Here is an 18,596-nt window from a genome sequence, read left to right as displayed (position 1 = left end):
CCATTTATTTATAGGTATTTATACTATTAAAAATAGCTTTTCACCTTTAAGCACTCTTTAAATCTTTCTAGTTCAGAAAGACATCTGGCTAACATTTCTTACCAGCTTTACCCAGCATCCTAGTAAAATTTCTGAAACTCAGAAAAACTGAGTTGCAGACATGTCATGCATCCTAATGACATAATTTGGATAGAATTCTTGGCTAACAGTGAAGCAGCTACTTTTAAAATGAAATGATTTAAAAATTGGTGGCTCCCCATTAAGAGACTGAGACCATCAGAAAACATGTAAGAAGATATTTTATACCTAACTTTTGTGTATTCCCTGACAGAGATCTTTGGTCTTACCTTACTGTGTCTGTACTTTGAGGGTGCTGATCTGTTACATGGTTACAGTACTTTTCCACTAGATTCCACTCAAACATCCTTCCTACCCCTAATTTTTCCTTTCAAAGATTATAATTCCCAGAAAATAGCTGGCCAGAGAATTTGGACACTGGCTCTTTTCTTTCGGGAAGTTAAAATCCTTTCCTGTGATTGGCAAAAGAATAGATAGATAGATAGATAAATACGTAGATAGATACATAGATAGGTAGATATGGATAGATCAGTGGGACAGAATAGAGAGCCCAGAAATAGGTCTACACAAACATAGTCAACTAGCCTTTAACACAGGCAATTCAATGGAGGAAATACAGTCTTTTCAGCAAGTGGTGCTGGAACAGTTGGACATTCATATGCACAGATATGAACCTGGATGCAGACCTTACACAAAAATTAACTGAAAATGAATCATATATCTAAACGTAAAACACAAAACTATAAAACTTCTGGAAGAAAACATAGAAAATCTTTGTGACCTGCTGTTTGGCGATGAGATATAATACCAAAAGCATGATACATGAAAGAAAAAATAGACCCGTTAGACTTTATTAAAATTTAAAAATGTCTGCTCTATGAAAGAGTGAAAAGACAAATTACAGACTGGGAGAGGGTATTGGCAAAAGACATCCAATAAAGGACTTGCATCAAAAATACACAAAGAACTCTGAAAACTCAACACTAAAGAGACAAGTCAGTTAAAAAATGGGCAAAGGATCTGAACAGATAGCCCTCCAAAGAAGATACACAGGTGGCAAATAAGCATATGAAAAGATGCTGCACTTTATTTGTTAGAGACATGCAAATTAAAACAAAAATGAGATAACATGGCCAAAATCCAGAACACCTTCAGCACTAAATGCTGGTAAGGATGTGAAGCAATAGGAACTGTCACTCATTGCTGGTGGGAATACAAAATGGTACAGCCACATGGGGAGCTAGCTTGGTGGTTTCTTTTTTTTTAAATTTATTTATTTTTGGCTGCACTGGGTCTTCGTTGCTGTTCACGGGCTTTCTCTAGTTGTGGCGAGCGGGGGCCACTCTTCGTTGAGGTGCACGGGCTTCTCACTTCAGTGGCTTCTCTTGTTGCGGAGCACGGGCTCTAGGCGCGCAGGCTTCAGCAGTTGCGACATGGAGGCTCAGTAGTTGTGGCTTGCGGGCTTAGTTGCTCCACGGCATGTGGGATCCTCCCAGACCAGGGCTCGAACCCATGTCCCCTGCATTGGCGGGCAGATTCTTAACCACTACGCCACCAGGGACACCCAGTTTGGTGGTTTCTTACAAAACTAAACATAGTCTTATCCTACAATCCAGTAGTCATTGTCTTAGGTATTTACCCAAGTGACTTGACAACTTAAGTCCACAGAGACACCTGCACGTGAATGTTTGTAGCAACTTAATTCATAATTGCCAGAAATTGGGAACAACCAAGATGTTATTTGGTAGCTGAATGGATAAACAAGCTGTGGTACTTCCAGACAGGGAAATACTATTCAGCTAAGAGGAATGAGCTACCAAGCCATGCAAAGAGATAAATGAATCACAAATGTGTATTGTTAATGTAAGAAGCCTGTCTGAAAAGGCTACGTGCTATATGATTCCATTTATGCGACATTCTGGAAGAGGCAAAGCTATAGTGATAGTAAACACATCAGTGGCTGCTAGGGATTTGGAGGGAAGTGGTAGGAGGTTGAAGAGGTGAAGCACAGGATTTTTTTTGGGGTGGTGAAAGTATTCTTACGATACCTGTAATGGTATGATACATGGCATTAGACATTTGCCTAAAACCTGTAGAACTTTACAAAGAACAAGCCTTCATGTATGCAAATTTAGGAGGTCAGGTGATCTCAGGATGGAATGCGGACTGTGACAAAACAATCTAACTGTAGTAACCTCACTGAAGGGGGTGGGGAAAAATATGCTGAGCTATCTAACTTTGGAAAGGAATGAAGACTAAGACGAAAGACAGAAGCAACTGTACATAGGCTGTGTATTCAAGGTGAGAGTTATTTGTCATGGGAGTGCTGGTTAACAATTCTGAAACCATGATACACGTATGCTGGAATTGAACAAGTTAGTGGATAGAAGATGGCGGGAGCCAGGTGTTCACTGCTGGAGTGGGACTTTACAGATAAACAAGGGGAGGAGGCTAGGATGATCCATATGGTAATGACTTAGTTGGAGACATTAGCATGAACTCATGTTTAGCTTAATATAGATACAGATGATACATAGAGATATTTATAGGTATGTTTGTGTACACAGGTTAGTGTATGTTCGTATTTCCTTGCTGTCTAGGCTGAGGGGCTGGAAGCAGTGGCACCCCAGTTGCAGTGAGCACACCTCGAGCCCAGTTTGCAGTACTAAGATTCGGTTTCTAATACCATTCCATAATAATAGGAACCAGGGCTCCTTGGAGCAGCGGTTGATTGCAGGAGTGGAACAGAGACTATACAAGATGAGCCTGGAGCCCCTTACAGTGCTAGAACCTAAGGAAGTGCTTAAGACAAAAACCCACGATGAAAGTGCTCCCAGAGGCCAAAGCTGGAATAATTGGAGCAACAAAATAAAAGAGTGGGTTTTATCAGTGAGTAGTAGAATTACATGTGAATTATAATTACCAAGGTATAAAACAGGAGTCCATACTGATATAAATAAATGACTGGATAAAGGAGGAGACTAGACGTATCCTTCTTGGGTGGGGGTGTGGAAGAGAGAAAGGGGAAGTGGAACTAATTAGGGGCCTGTGGAAAGCACTACAGAACTGGGAAAAGGCACCAGCGTTAGAAATGCTTGAGGTGGAAGAGCTCACTGCCAAATATGACCTCCTGCAGGATCTTGAAGATTTCTGCCAAATGTTGACCTTTGTCCTTAGAGGGAGCTGAGATCTGGCCTCAGCATGACAGCAGGAAGGGGTGAGGTGAGAACAGGCTGATAGGAAATGGTCAGAAGAAGAGGGTGGATAAGACAGAAGAGTTGCAAGGCAATGAATATGAAAGAACAGAGTTTATATCTACAGTAGGGGAAGTAAAAGAGAGTATATTGTATGATATCACTTATAGGTTCATTTGTGTCATATTTTAGATTCCACATATCTATGAAACAGACTCAGACATAGGGAACAGACTTGTGGTGGCCAAGGGGGAGAGGGGATGGGAGAGGGATGGAGTGGGAGGCTGGGGTGAGCAGATGTGAGCTATTATATATGGAGTGGATAAATAACAAGGCCCTACTGTACAGCACAGGGAACTATATTCAGTATCCTATGATAAACCATAATGGAAAAGAATATGAAAAAAGTGTATATATGTATAACTGAATCACTTTGTTGTACAGCAGAAATTAACACAACATTATCAATCAACTATACTTCAATTTAAGAAAACAGTATATTGTAGTATCTTCAGTAGAAAATAAAAATAAGCCCTTAACTTGGCTGATGCAGAAGTCCATTCATCTGTTCCAAGAAAGTGAAAACTTCTAAAATTTATACTCATGACTTAAAAAAGTTTCAGTGAATTCCCTGGCGGTCCAGTGGTTAGGACTCTGTGCTTCCACTCCCAGGGGCCTGGGTTTGATCCCTGGTCGGGGAACTGAGATCTCACAAGCTGCACGGCATGGCCAAAAAGAAAAAAAAAATTTTTTGAACTATTCAGAAGTGTATGAAGTGAAAGAAGAGTAAGAATTTCTGTTCATATTCTCTAATTTCACTTTCTGCTGATAACTAGAACGAAGAGTGTCTTGTTTATCCTACCAGAACTTAGTTCACAGGTGTCAAAGTCTATATGTAATCAAAACATATACTCATACATGGGATCATATCATAGATACTGTTGTGCAATTTGCCTTCTTTATCCACCAGTATATCTTTCTCTAGCCATGTACTTGGACTAATTATTTTTTAGAATGTATTTAATTAACCCTCTGTTGATAGAGATTTTATTGTTTCATTGCTTGGTTTTTGCCACTAGAACCATGCGGCGTGCGGTGCTACACCCTTTTGGGAAAGAATAGCTGTGTAAATTCAGAGAGGTGGAATAACTAGGTGAAAGGACACTTGCATTTTGAATATCACGGGCAAATTTCCCTCCCAAGTGAAAAGAGCACGCCTGCTTCCCTGCTCCCTTGCTGACACTTAGAGTGCTAAGATTAAAACTTCGGTAATATGCTTATCGGGAAAATACAGTCTTTCTGTTGTAGTGTTAATTTGCATTTATTTATAATTTTGTTCATGTTTATTCAACATTGAAAATTTTTTCTGTGAACTTTGTCCATGTCTTGCCATATTTTTCTGTTTTCTTACTGATTTGTAAAAACTCTTTGATGTTTATGAAGATTAGATCTCCTTCTCTGTATTATGCCAAATAGCTGTTTCCAGTGTATCATTTGTCTTTTTTTTTTTTTTTTTTTAATTTTATTTATTTATTTATTTATTTATTTATTTATGGCTGTGTTGGGTCTTCATTTCTATGCGAGGGCTTTCTCTAGTTGTGTCAAGTGGGGGCCACTCTTCATTGCAGTGTGCGGGGCCTCTCACTATAACGGCCTCTCTTGTCGCAGAGCACAGGCTCCAGACGCGCAGGCTCAGTAATTGTGGCTCACGGGCCTAGTTGCTCCGCGGCATGTGGGATCTTCCCAGACCAGGGCTCGAACCCATGTCCCCTGCATTGGCAGGCAGATTCTCAACCACTGCGCCACCAGGGAAGCCCTCATTTGTCTTTTGACTTTGCTGTTTCACGCCACATATAAGTTCTTAATTTATACGTTTGATGAATATTTCTCCTTATTGCTTGTAGGTTTCTGTATCATGCTTGGAAACGCCTTTCCTCAGAAATTATTCTTAAAAGATACATGATGTAAAAAAGATAATGTGGGGCTTCCCTGGTGGCGCAGTGGTTGAGAGTCTGCCTGCCGATGCAGGGGACACGGGTTTGTGCCCTGGTCCAGGAAGATCTCACATGCTGTGGCGCAGTGGTTGAGAGTCTGCCTGCCGATGCAGGGGACACGGGTTTGTGCCCTGGTCCAGGAAGATCTCACATGCCGTGGAGCTGCTGGGCCCGTGAGCCATGGCCGCTGAGCCTGCGCGTCTGGAGCCTGTGCTCTGCAACGGGAGAGGCCACAACAGTGAGAGGCCCGTGTACCGCAAAAAAAAAAAAAAAAAAGATAATGTTATAAAACCAAGATTGCATAAACAGTGGTTGAGCAACCGTTGAATGAAAGAAAGTTGTGAAATGAAACTATACACATTGTGTCTTTTAGGTTTTCTCATGCAGTTTCTGAAAGAATTGGCAGAATGTCATCAGGCTAAAGAGAGTTGCAGTATGGGAACTCAGACAAGTTCAACATTTCCCGTCAAAGACTCCCTTGGTAATTTTGGTCTTCCATAATTTCACTTCTTCCGTTTTCTCTTTTGAATGAAGGAGATGACCTGATGTACCGTATTATGTATTTGTTGCTTGACTGGGAGGGATGCAGGCTGCTGGCGGTAGGGGCGCTTATTTTTTTCTGGGATCACTGCTGGGAGGGACCAGGAACTGCTCTCCAGGGCTGCTTCTCCCTTCATGGCCGCCAAGGCTATGCTTTCCAAATCTCGTGGGGATCCAGAGGCCCACTTCCTTGCCTGTTGGGTTGAACCTCTCTTGACTGGGAGGTTCTTCCCTGTGTCTCATCTAACTTTATAGCCACTAAAGTGAGAAGATCTTAGATTATTTGCATTGCAGAGAACTAGAGAAGTGAGTGGGCCATCCCTTCATTTTATAAGTTGAGAAAACTCAGGTCACCAGAGGAAGAGCAACTTGGCAATGCCGAGTCTGGATCAGAACTGATATGAGTCCAAGTTTTGTGGTCAGTAATCCAGAGCCTTTTCTGCTCTGCAGGCTTTCTGTAATACCATCCTGCCCTTGAGTTGTGTGCTCAGGAGAGAGGGGAAACAGCTGGCTGATAGGATGTGGTTAATCGGTTTCTTGGCCCTTCCTTACTCTTAAACTGCATTAGTACCTTTAACTTGTAGAAAGATAAGTTCATAACTTGTAAAGACCGTATAGTATGACTGTGCCTTTCATTTATTTAGGTGTAGATTTTATTCCATTAGAAACATAGAACATGCTTATTCTACAGTGGTTCTGTTCAATAATATGAGCCACATGTGTAATAAAAATTTTCTAGTAACCAAAGTAGAAAAGGTAAGAAGAAACAGGTGAAATTTGTTTTGGTAATATATTTTATATAACTTACTATGTCTAAAATATTATTCCATCATGAAATCAATATGAAAAATATTAAGGAGGTATTTTATGTTTATTTTTTTGTACTCAGTCCTTGATATCTGGTGTGTCTTTTTACACTTTGAGTACATCTCATTTTGAACTGGTCACGTTCCAAGTACTCAGTATGGCCAAATGTGGCTAGCGGCCTGCATTCGACAGTCCAGAGCATTTGGAAAATCCAGAAAAGTAGATGGAAAGTTTTGCCGACCAGAGACATACCTGCCAATATTTTAATCTGCTTTTGCCAGCCTTTTCTTCCTGTGCCTGCTTTTTGGTGGTATTGGTGTTACACATGATTGAGTTTGTAAGCGAGGGTCAGGTTTGCAGTGTGCTACGTGGTTGGTTTCAAATCCACAGTTGGTTTGAGGGCTGCAGGTCTGCTGGAAAGAGTGCTGGAATGCGAGGCAATCATAGACCTGGCTTTAGCCCCACTGTTGCCGCTATAGAGTTGCTTAGCCCTCTGGACGTCACTTCAACTGTGTGGGCATCTGTTTCCTCTTCTGTGGAGAGGAGGAGTTCCAACACATGATCTTTGATTCATCTTAAGGTCAGTGTTTTGAAAGTGAGTCAGCTTTAACCAAAGTCCAATGAAGAGCTCTCTCCCATGGCATTTAGACACTAGAAAGAGATGCCAGTGTTTTCTGACTTGAACTGTACTTTTTGTTTTCTTTTCCCCTGATATTTTATGATGAGGATTCTCAGACATTCAGAAAAGTTGACACAGTTTTACAGCACACACTTGTATACCTCAAGTCTGCCATGAAATTTGCATTATACTTGCTTGATCACTTACCTGTCCATCCATTAAGCTCTCTCACTTTTCTGATGCATTACCAAGTAAATTGCAGACATCCTTACACTTTCACTTAAGTACACTCTTTGTGTTTGATCAGAGCTCTGGCCTCTTGCTCACCTGCCCATGTTTCTCTAACCTTTCCTGTGTTGTTTTTTGATAGCTGAGAAGCTTCAGCTTATTGACGATGAATTTGCAGGTGCTTACCTTCAGCATCCAAAGTTAGAATCTTTAGAAATCAAGTTAAATGAATATAAGAGAGAAATTGAACAGCAGTTATGGGCAGAAATGAGTCAAAAGGTAAGATTGATCTTGTTATTACCAAGAGTGATGTTTTCACTTGTCTTTTAATGTCTTCATCTTAGGTATGTGGGGAAATAACTAGAATCTTTACTAATGAATGTGATACTGTACTGTTGTGCATGTTATTTCTCTTTCCAGATGATGTCATTTCTTTATGACTTTTGAACGCACCCTATAAGTACAGTGAATGAGATGAAACATAAACACGAATTAAAACTGAATATATTTAGACAGTATTTAGACAGCATTAACGTTAAACATAACAGTGAAGAGAGAATGTTACTGTTTCTTTAGTATAGTTATTGGCATTTACAATTATTTGTCATCAATTGGCAGTTGAAGTATTTTAAATATATTGAAATAGCGAAAATTAAAATGGAAGAGAAAAGAAAGTGTGAGAAGGAATTAGCTGAGTTGCGGAATGAATTTGAGAGAGCTTGTCAAGCAAAATCTGAAGCCCTGATTTCTCGGGAAAAGATGACCCTTAAGAGAATTCAAAAGCACCAGGAGGTAATATTCTAAAATCATTTACTGGGTGGCTATTTCCAGGCCGTTTCCCAAGTAGGGACTGGGGTCAAGAACACAAGTAGAAGCATTAGGTTTGGAAAGGATGTGCAGACACCCTTCCTCTGAGATGGCTGGAGGGAAAGGACCGGGGACGGGACCATCCATGCTGGGAGTGGGAGAAACTCGTACCAAAGAGGCAGCAGATTTGAGGCTTCGGTAGCAGCTTGGGGGAGAGGATCAGAGGTGTGGAATGGCTGCTTGCAGTAAAGGAAGAGCAGCCCAGGGAAGCAGACGGGGCTGCCTGAGCTATGTTGAGACCGCAGCTGAGGTGGGCAGCCTGGAATGGCAGTAGACCAAATCCAGTGCTTACAGGCGATGGCTCTGGCGCAGCTCTCGGGACGACGTGTAGTGTCGGTGAGGGCGGAAGGATAGAGGTGCTCGGGGAGAGGAGCTTGAGAGCACCGAATTTCTTTGGCTTTGGAAAGGCAGCCCATTTCGTGGAAGACATTGGGGTTGGGTGGGGTGAGGAAGGCAGCCCAAGAGGAGGCTAATATAGGGCAGCAGGGAGGGTGACGGGGCCGTCTGGAAGACATCGAGAAGCAGGTCTGGGGATTCTGACAGGTGGAAGAAAAAGGACGGGCCAAGAGGACAGAGTTGCAGGTGGATGTTTCAGGTCAAGACTGGAAATAAAGTGCAGCGTGCTGCCATGGGGGCAGAGGTGAGGTCCCTGGAGTGGAGGCATCCAGGACTGCCGGGGTCATCCATGTGGCCGTTTGATCTTGTCCTCCAGGAAGGTGGCTGGACGGGAGGTGGAGAGGTTGCCAACTGGCGGGAGGGCATGTCGGGAGGGATTGGATCCATTGCTTTGGGAAAAACAGGTTCCTTTGCAAAGGGCATGTCTTAGACCAGGCTGGATCTGAGGTCTTGTTTCCTATGGACAGTGGGAGCTTCTATCAGGAAGTTCTGTTAAAAGTAGAAGGCTTCCTCCCAGCGTCCACCCTTGCTTAGAGCTTCTCAATAAGACCCAGTTATTTAATGGTAGTTGTACGCCCTCTACAAGTTTTATATAGCAGTTCTGGGAATTGGGCTTGCTTAGCTATAAAATAAATGTTGGAGGCACAGGTGTTTGAGAAGCTTGGATTATGTTTATACTAACAGTGTCATCTTCAAGATAGGTGATTGACTAAGTCAGAAAGAAAGACAAATAGCATATGATATCACTCATATGAGGAATCTAAAATATGACACACATGAACCTATCTATGAAACAGAAACAAAATCAGGGACGTAGAGAATAGATTGGTGGTCCCCGAGGGGGAGGGGGGAGGGGGGATGGATTGGGAGTTTGGGATTAGCAGAAGCAAACTGTTACATACAGAATGGATAAACAACAGGGTCCTGCTCTAGAGCACAGGGAACTATATTCATTATCCCTGTGATAAACCATAATGGAAAAGAATATGAAAAAGAATATGTATTTGTATGACTGAGTAACTTTGCTGTACAGCAGAAATTACAGCATTGTAAATGGACTATACATCAATAAAATTAAAAGATAGATGACTGACTAGATCAGATCAACCAGTTAACAGACTCGAACCCTCGTTTAGTCACCTGATTCTCTGAAGGCACTAGAGAGGGTTGCTATCCTTGTGAAGAGCACCGTGCCTTTATTCCACCACCTGGAATGCCCCTCCCCTTCTCTGCCTGATAAAACCATCCAGTCCTTCAAAATCCAGCCAGAATGTCACGTCCTCGTGACGCCTCTCCTGACCCCCACTGATGGAGTCCTTTGGGCTTGGTTCGTGCTGTCGAGGCTTGATGTACTTTGGTTGTGAAATCATCACACCGTAGTGTGACTGTTGGTTTGTCTCTCTCTCCCTGACTAAACTGTGAGTCTTTTAAAGGTGGGGACTGTCCTATATCTGTCAATCGTGTATCCAGCTCCCAGTGTGCCCTTGGACATGTGACAGGTGTTCAGGAAACCCTTGCTCAGGGAACACTTAGATGGAAGTGTGGCCATTCATTTGGGACATCAGGCGAGCTTGCTGACTGAGCCAGAATGACCTCTGAATTGAAACTTTCAGACAGCGATGGAACTATGGGGATTCTTTTAAGTTTTATTGCTGAATGCACATTTTGTTTCATTTTGTCTTGTTGAAGAACTTAGTGAAATTTTGTAAGTGTCTGAGAGATGTTATTTAAGTCATAAAATAACAAGACAAGGGATGTTAGGAATATAGGGTAACGTGGCTTAACAGTCATTGGCGGAGGAGGGAGTAAATTTTTGTGGAAGAAAAGGCAAAGCATATACCTCGCATTAGAACCTCTTGAAAGTGAAATTGTTCCCTCTAAGTATCCGTACTTTGCTTTCTGGAATTTAGGAAGCAGGGTATTAGTTCAGATCTCTTTTGTTTTCTTTAGCTTGCTTGCTAAAAATTAATACTTTCCTCTACAGAATGAAACAAAAGAAATGTATACTCAAAGGCAACTTCTCCTAAAAGATATAGATGTGCTGAGAGACAGAGAAGCTGAGCTGAAGCAAAGAATTGAAGCTTTTGAATTGTAAGTAATGTGTATTCATTTGTGACATTCAGAATGAATGAGATGCAAAAAAGAACTACTAGAAATGTCTACATAGTCTAATATTAGCTGCAAAATAGAGTTCTTGGTTGTAAAGGTGATAGCACCTAACTTTCAGAAGGCACAAGTTAAGAGAAACAGGGACGAGGGTTTCACTTTTGAAATATTAGACACTGGGATGAAAGCAGGAGGAGACACCATCGTAAGGCTTCAGTGAGACCAGACAGATGATTTGCAGAAGCAAATAACGCTTTAACAGATCATACGTTTCACATTTATGTTCAGCCATTCAAATCTCAGTTTCATGTGCGTGTAGTAACTGAATTCCGGAGAGTCAGACCTGCCACACTCACCTGCTCTGCTGGCGAAAAAGGGAAGTGCGGTGGCTCTGAGTTGACTTTTACTGGGTGAAAGTATTTCTTGTGATACGTGTGTGTTGGCTTTTTCCGAGTGCTCACCAACGTTTCATTCTTCACTTCTTACCTGGGATTCATAGCAAGCTCAGCAGTTTTATGGTTTATGGAATAAGCCTTCTTTCCCATTTGGTATGTGCCATTAATTGGCACTCACAGATCCAGGAACCTTCTTTCATTAAAGGATTTGTCTTCATCTTCACTGATGTTGTTTTCTCATTCATATAGGCTCAGTTTGTTTGGTTTTTTCTCTCTGCCAACCTTACTCTCTTTCTGGCAATACCGAAAAGGTAAATTGATCATAAGAGGGAGAAGGAACACAATTTGGGTAGAGATAGTTAATGATTATGTAATCACTTATTTACCTCCTCTTCCCCTCCTCCCTCCCTCCTCCCTCCTCCCTTCTAAGCATAATATGTAAGCTAAATAAACGTACTAGTTTACCACACTTTGTGTACAGATTAACCAGCAGAGGGTGCTAACACACAGAGCTTTTATCCTTTGCTTGGAATAGTCTGGGTTCTCTAGCACTTCTCATTATGGCTTGATCTAAGTCCCTATGAACCCAGTTCCCCGGCTCTGGAATTGATCTTGTGCTTGATTTAAGGTCTCACCAGGAAGACCATTCCTTTCTTCCGTGTTGGGACTGTCTGATTGATCCATCGATCTTTTTGTCTCTTTTCAGTATTTACTTTTCCGTATTGAATTAGTAGACTATGAAATGCCAGAACGAATCTTCTGTCTTTAATAGCTATGGGCTAATCAATTAAATCTTATAGTTAGAAACACTGTTATAGAAGAAACAAGTACTTAAGGGCACTAGCTGAAGTTTGGTTTGTAGCTTTGTAACAAAAAACATCATTCTTTCACCCCTGAATTGATAATGGCTACTTTCCACTTATGATCTTTTTTTTTTTTTTTAAGTGCGAACCATCTCCTGTGAGAAACCACTTTGGTTTTGGCACTTTCCCACTCCCGCCAACCAGATGCCACTGTAGAGCTCCATTTGCTAGTTCAGATCCATCGTCACTAGGTCAGCTCATAAAGAGGTGGGAGACTTCTGGCTCTTCGCATTTACTCGCCTCAGCTGTGACAGGCACATAACAGTTTGAGTCTGTGGAGCTGAAAACACATGGTATCTTTTCCCCCTAAATTCTTTACTTCAAGTATTATAGTTTTCTAATTTGCCTTATCTCTTTTTGCTAATTTCAGGGCCCAGAGGCTACAAGAAGAAAAAAACAAAAGCATGACTGACAGGCTTAGGAGGTGGGAGCTGAATATAAAGCGTATTGAGGAGGCCTATGACCAAAAGCTCAAGAAGGAACTTCTAAAGTAATTGTTTGGCGTCTTTAAAAAAAGTATCATGGTTGAATTAAGTTGATGGAAACACAGCAACACTAATGAAGTAGATAAGACTAGTATTTTATGGCAAAATCCAGTATTTAAAAAAAATACGTGTTTTCATTGACAGTCAAGCCTTTCCCATGAGTATTTGAGTTAAGATGGTTTTAAAAAGATACAGTACAGGGCCTCCCTGGTGGCGCAGTGGTTGAGAGTCCGCCTGCCGATGCAGGGGACACGGGTTCGTGCCCCGATCCCGGAGGATCCCACATGCCGCGGAGCGGCTGGGCCCGCGAGCCATGGCCGCGGGGCCTGTGTGTCCGGAGCCTGTGCTCCGCAACGGGAGAGGCCACAGTGAGAGGCCCGCGTACAGCAAAAAAAAAAAAAAAAAAAAAAGATACAGTACAGAGAATAGCATCCTCTGTTCACTCTTGTCTCTCCTCTAGTATTTATTGAGGGCCTGTGATTTGCTTGAATTTCTTAGGGCACCTTGTAACTTGCTGAAAAGCTATAAAATGGGAATTATAGTCACTTTTATCTTTTCCTGTACCCCACTCATACTGCCATTAAGATGGGGATGTCTAATGATTGAATTATTCTGCTTATTGGTTAAAGTATTTGTCGGTCTGTATTCCTTCAAGATTCTGCAAAGCCGGAATCAAAAGAAAGAAACTATAATTAACTATATAAAGCAAAAAATGATATAGGAAAAGGAAAATATGGACAACTCTACTATGGCTTTGCTCTAGTCTGAGTTTTGCTGTGTTCTGGTGAATAGTATCTTAGTGCAGAGCCATTAAGCCCATATATGGTAACTTTTCTCGCCAGTGCTCAGTGTAACGTCTGGCACAAAATAAGTGTTCAGTTAATTGTTTATTGAGTCAGTGAATTCATAGCAGAGAGATGACTCAACTCAGCAGCTCTGGGTATTTCTTAATCATTGGCCTCTCTACTGCTTTGTCCATAATTTGGCATTGATAGTCCATTACGTAGTACCTTCAAAGGTTTTTTGAGGTTATTCTTTAAAATAATTCTAATAAAAAATATAGTTGGGCCTCCCTGGTGGCGCAGTGGTTGAGAGTCCGCCTGCCGATGCAGGGGATACGGGTTCGTGCCCCGATCTGGGAGGATCCCATATGCCGCGGAGCGGCTGGGCCCGTGAGCCATGGCCGCTGGGCCTGCGCGTCCGGAGCCTGTGCTCCACAGCGGGAGAGGCCACAACAGTGAGAGGCCCGCATACCGCAAAAAGAAAAAAATAAATAAATAAAATAAAAATATAGCACTTTCCTGTGTATCAGGCTTGACATGATATAGATTTTATCCTCATATTTTATGTCCGCTCCTCTAATACAGCAGTAAACTCTGAAGAATCTGTAGTTGTTAAACTTCTAGGAGTAAATGAATAAAAGTGTGTATGTTAGCTTGACACAGCCATGGAGTAGGGAACTGTTATGTATTGATGTCTTTGTTTGGCCATGGGTGTCCTCAGTATGACTTTGGCAATTGTTGGGTTTCGGAGGATATTTACCACAGGAGTGCTGCTTTCCTTTCTCTCATCTCTGAACCAGAAAGTCAGCTGGTAATAGCTGGTGGAGATAGTAAAATTCCATGAAAACGTGCCTTTCGGTATCGCCAATACGTGTATAATTCTGTTGCCAGTGGCTCTCAGTACTGTGCTCAGTTCTTGAGGGGGAAAGTTCTTATCCTGCTTGGGGGTGGGGAGGCAGGATAGGTGGATTGGAAGCGACTGACTTGTTATCTTTTGGGATTTAGAGTCTGTTGTGTACAGTGTAAAAGTAACTGAATTTACTTTCTTGCATCAGCGGACACCAACTGAGAACCAGTGCCCTCTGTAACCTCGATAACACGACCCTTCATTTTGTGCTTGAGTTTACAGGATTGCAGCAGGATCTTACTGGACCTTTTATAGCCAGGATTCGGATCCCTGGCCTTAGTACTGAGTGACCTTGAAGTTCATGCATTGTCCTGTTCAGTGCCCTTTGGTGCCCTGGTGCCATAGATAAGCTCAGGCACTGATAACAGTCTGTTTAGGAAGGTGACCAGGAACTAATTTTCCATCCTTCTGGTTCTCAGGTATCAACTTGAACTGGAGGAGGACTGTGTCGCTAGAACTAATAGATTGATTGAAGATAAGAGGAAGAATAAAGGTGACCCTTGGGGGAAAAAAAGCTGTACTTCTCAGTTTCGATGCAGGTTATCAGCTTCCTAAGTTGGGTCTGTTCTGTAATCCAAAAAATATGTACTTTCCACTTCATTGTTACTATAAACTGACACATTTTTTGTCGTTTTAATTTTACAAAATGAAAAAAGTAATCACCGTCTTTCACTGTGTTTTTGCAAACCTTCATGTTTAACCTTTTGTATATTCTCAAAGATCAGTAATTTATCGGTAGAATTTTATTCAATTTCATTTCAGTATATTTTGATGAATAAGTCTGTGATGGCAGGAAGGCGGCAGCAACTTATTGCCATCGGTTGGTAATTACTCTAAGCCACGAGAGATTTCATTTTTTACTTAGGGGAAATTTTAACTTCTCTGTCCTCTGTGACCTGGTTTCTTATTTCTCTTACTTCTAATATATATTTATGCTTCATGATATTTAAACTTGAGATATAACCTCCTAAACTCTTACATGTATTACCCCAAGACTAGGAAAGTTGGGTAATTTTTCGGTCTTTCAGACATTTTACATTTCAGGATATTTCTAGGAACCAACCTGTGACAAGGACTTTTGGTGGGCATTTCAAATGGATTCTTGGGATTGAACCAGGGCTGGGTGCTTGATACCCATCAGAAGGTCGCCCAGTGTGTATGGCTGCTCCTTTGCCACTATCTTGCTGAGACTAATACCTCTTGACGAATTAGTACCGTCCTGTAGTCAGCATGTGATTTTTTTTTTTTTTTTTGCGGAACGCGGGCCTCTCACTGTTGTGGCCTCTCCCATTGCAGAGCACAGGCTCCGGATGCGCAGGCTCAGCGGCCATGGCTCACGGGCCCAGCCGCTCCGCGGCATGTGGGATCCTCCGGGATCGGGGCACGAACCCGTGTCCCCTGCATCGGCAGGCGGACTCTCAACCACTGCGCCACCAGGGAAGCCCAGCATGTGATTTTTTTGATGATATATCTATAGAGACTTGTGTTAGATGAAGTGAAAATGACAAAATAATAACTACAAATAACTACAGTCTTACAGAGAAGTCTTTGTCTTTTAAGGAAGTTCAGAGTCGTTGGCACAAGGGCTCCGCACTCTGTGCAGATGGTGTAACTCTGGTGACTTGTGTAGCAGGAAGTTCACCACACGTATGACCATTACAGCCAACTTCCCATCACCTATTGAGTAATGGGGCTTATTTACTCGCTCACTGATTTTTTCTTTTTTTTTTGACCCAAATACCTGCTATTTTACACACACACACACACGTGTGTGTGTGTGTGTGTGTGTGTGTGTGTTTTACCGTGCCACACAGCTTGCAGGATCTTAGTTCCCCAACCAAGGATCAAACCCGCACCCTCGGCAGTAAAAATGTGGAATCCTGACCTCTGGGCTGCCAAGGGATTCCCTCTGCTATTTTAGATGATGAAATAATGGTCCTTAGATCTGACATACTGGCTATAAATGATTAAATGATTTTTGTATTCACTGGGAAAACTTGATGATGTTTAGTTGGTTGGCTCTGTCTTTCAGAAAAAGCTATACATTTCCAAGAGAAATTTGCGACTCTTAAGTTTAAAAAGGAAGAACTGGATCGTTCTGTAAATCGTGTGAAAGAACTTGAGGTAATTGTTAAGCCTATTGGTTTTTTTGAAATAGTTGTTAGACAACACAGGAAATTTTAGCTTCAGTCATACATAATTTATCTCGAGTTATCCTCTTGGTATGTTTGGACTGTTTATTATATGACTCAGAGGGTGACGGCTGAACTTAATTCAGTAGTTCTTATTTCAATCTTAGTCTCCTAGAGAAGCATAGAAAGAGCATGTCGTTTGGGGCCCAGAGTCGTCCTTGAATCCTTTGTGTCTCCCTCACTGCTTGTGTGCCTCTGGGCAAGATCTGTGACCTCAGATCCTTTCTCCGAAAACTCTGGGATATTGCCCACATCCCATGGTTGTTGAGGGACTTCAATGAGCTGGTTTACTGTGCCTGGCCCATAGCAGGTGGCTGGTGTATACTATTATCTACTCAGCCTCTTCTCCCTTCGCCTCAGCAGCACGTAAAAATTCTTATCACTACATCAGGCTCTCACAGATTAAAGCAAAATGAGAGGCATTTTTCACATGATACTGTTACTTTTTTTCTGTCCATTTGTGTGCTTGCTATCCAAAAGACAGGACTGGAACTTTAGGAACTTAAAATATGTTCTGTATATAAAATTTGTTTTTGCAACTGTGATGACTTGTTTGAGAACTTTATGGGCTCCTGTCTCCAAACATGAGATATATTAGACTAAGAAAAGGAAAGCACCTCACAGCATGTTATTGGTATCTATCTTACCTTTTCATATTAAAAAATAGACATATTACTAACTCTGTGATGGCTTTTGGGTCCTTAGTTGCATCTGGAAAATTGGGTGATAATCTGAAGGACTTGCTTTGTAGGACAGGGTTCTGCATAAATCGAGTTGGATAAACTTGCTCCATCCCCAGCTCCAGGGCAGAAGTTGTAGTTAGGGTTGTCTTGTTGCAGAGAACCACACTTCAGTCAAGTGACCGTAATTAAATTATGCTGCCCAGCTGAGAGCAGCCCACCAGCATTTACCTATGCAGTCCTGTAAAGTCACTGTTCAAGTACAAGTTATCCGTTTCCAATTCCAGCTTCAGTTGGAGTCTGTCAAAGCTCAGTGTTTGGCATTAACAAAGCAAAACCATGTGCTGAGCAAGAAGGTTAAAGAGATGAGCAACTATTCACTACTGAAAGAAGGGAAACTGGAGCTTGAGGTGCAAAATAAATTACTTAAACAACAACTGGAAGACATGAAAAGTGAAAACTTGAATCTCCTAAACCGTAAGTCTTTTTTTTTTTTTTTCTGATTTGCCTGATTTTGTAATTCATGTTAGGTTCATATTAGGAAACTCCTCTAAGGGAGGCTTCAATTGGGAAGATTTTATAAAGTTAAGATTCTCAGATTGAAATTCCTTTCTTTTTGCTTGCTAGTCCATAATTCGTAGTGTAAGAAGAGACATTTTTTTAATTTAATTTTTATTTTATATTAGAATATAGTTGATTTACAGTGTTGTGTTAGTTTCACGTATACAGCAAAGGGATTCAGTTATATGTATACACATACCCATTCTTTTTCAGATTTTTTTTCCATATAGGTTATTATAGATCATTGAGTAGAGGTCCCTATGCTATACAGTGTGTCCTTGTTGATTGTCTATTTTACATATGGTAGTGTGCGTATGTTAATCCCAAACTCCTAATTTTATCCCTCCCCCCGCCTTTCCCCTTTCATAAGTTTATTTTCGAACTCTGTGAGTCTGTTTCTGTTTTGTGAATAAGTTCATTTGTATCCTTTTTAGATTCCACATATAAGTGACATCATAAGATATTTGTCTTTTTCTGTCTGACTTATTTCACTTAGTTATGATATTCCCTAGTTGCATCCATGTTGTTGCAAATGACATTATTTTGTTCCTTTTTATGGCTGAGTAATATTCCATTGTATATATGTAACACATCTTCTTTATCCATTCGTCTGTTGATGGACATTTCAGTCACCTCCATGTCCTGGCTATTGTAAATAGTGCTGCAATGAACACTGAGGTGCATATATCTTTTCAAATTATGGTTTTCTCTGGATATATGCCCAGGAGTGTGGTTGCTGGATCATATGGTAGTTCTATTTTTGTTTTTTTAAGGAACCTCCACACTGTTCTCCATAGTGGTTGAACTAATTTACATTCCCACCAACAGTGTAGGATGGTTCCCTTTTCTCCACACACTCTCTAGCATTTATTGTTTATAGACAGGTTTTTTTTAAAGGAATT

General features: G+C 41.4%; 1 protein-coding gene across 4 annotated transcripts in view; it reads left to right on the top strand.

Annotated features, from left to right (window-relative positions):
* Window positions 1-18,596, top strand: part of LOC132483002 (centriole and centriolar satellite protein OFD1-like) — a 63,523-nt gene that overhangs the window by 9,724 nt on the left and 35,203 nt on the right. For 2 of the 4 annotated variants that reach the window (XM_060088268.1, XM_060088266.1), the window contains exons 6-13: window positions 5,640-5,747; window positions 7,603-7,739; window positions 8,079-8,252; window positions 10,708-10,814; window positions 12,458-12,577; window positions 14,681-14,754; window positions 16,294-16,385; window positions 17,421-17,610. In XM_060088268.1, the coding sequence (XP_059944251.1) occupies window positions 5,640-5,747; window positions 7,603-7,739; window positions 8,079-8,252; window positions 10,708-10,814; window positions 12,458-12,577; window positions 14,681-14,754; window positions 16,294-16,385; window positions 17,421-17,610 (1,002 nt within the window). The remainder of the gene's footprint in view (window positions 1-5,639; window positions 5,748-7,602; window positions 7,740-8,078; window positions 8,253-10,707; window positions 10,815-12,457; window positions 12,578-14,680; window positions 14,755-16,293; window positions 16,386-17,420; window positions 17,611-18,596) is intronic. The other 2 variants (XM_060088270.1, XM_060088269.1) reach the window with 2 other exon arrangements.

Source organism: Mesoplodon densirostris (assembly GCF_025265405.1).
Source record: "Mesoplodon densirostris isolate mMesDen1 chromosome Y unlocalized genomic scaffold, mMesDen1 primary haplotype SUPER_Y_unloc_2, whole genome shotgun sequence".
In the NCBI taxonomy this organism is placed as follows: domain Eukaryota; kingdom Metazoa; phylum Chordata; class Mammalia; order Artiodactyla; family Ziphiidae; genus Mesoplodon; species Mesoplodon densirostris.
The sequence above is the reverse complement of the archived record's forward strand: the minus strand, read 5'-3'. Positions and strand labels throughout refer to the sequence as shown.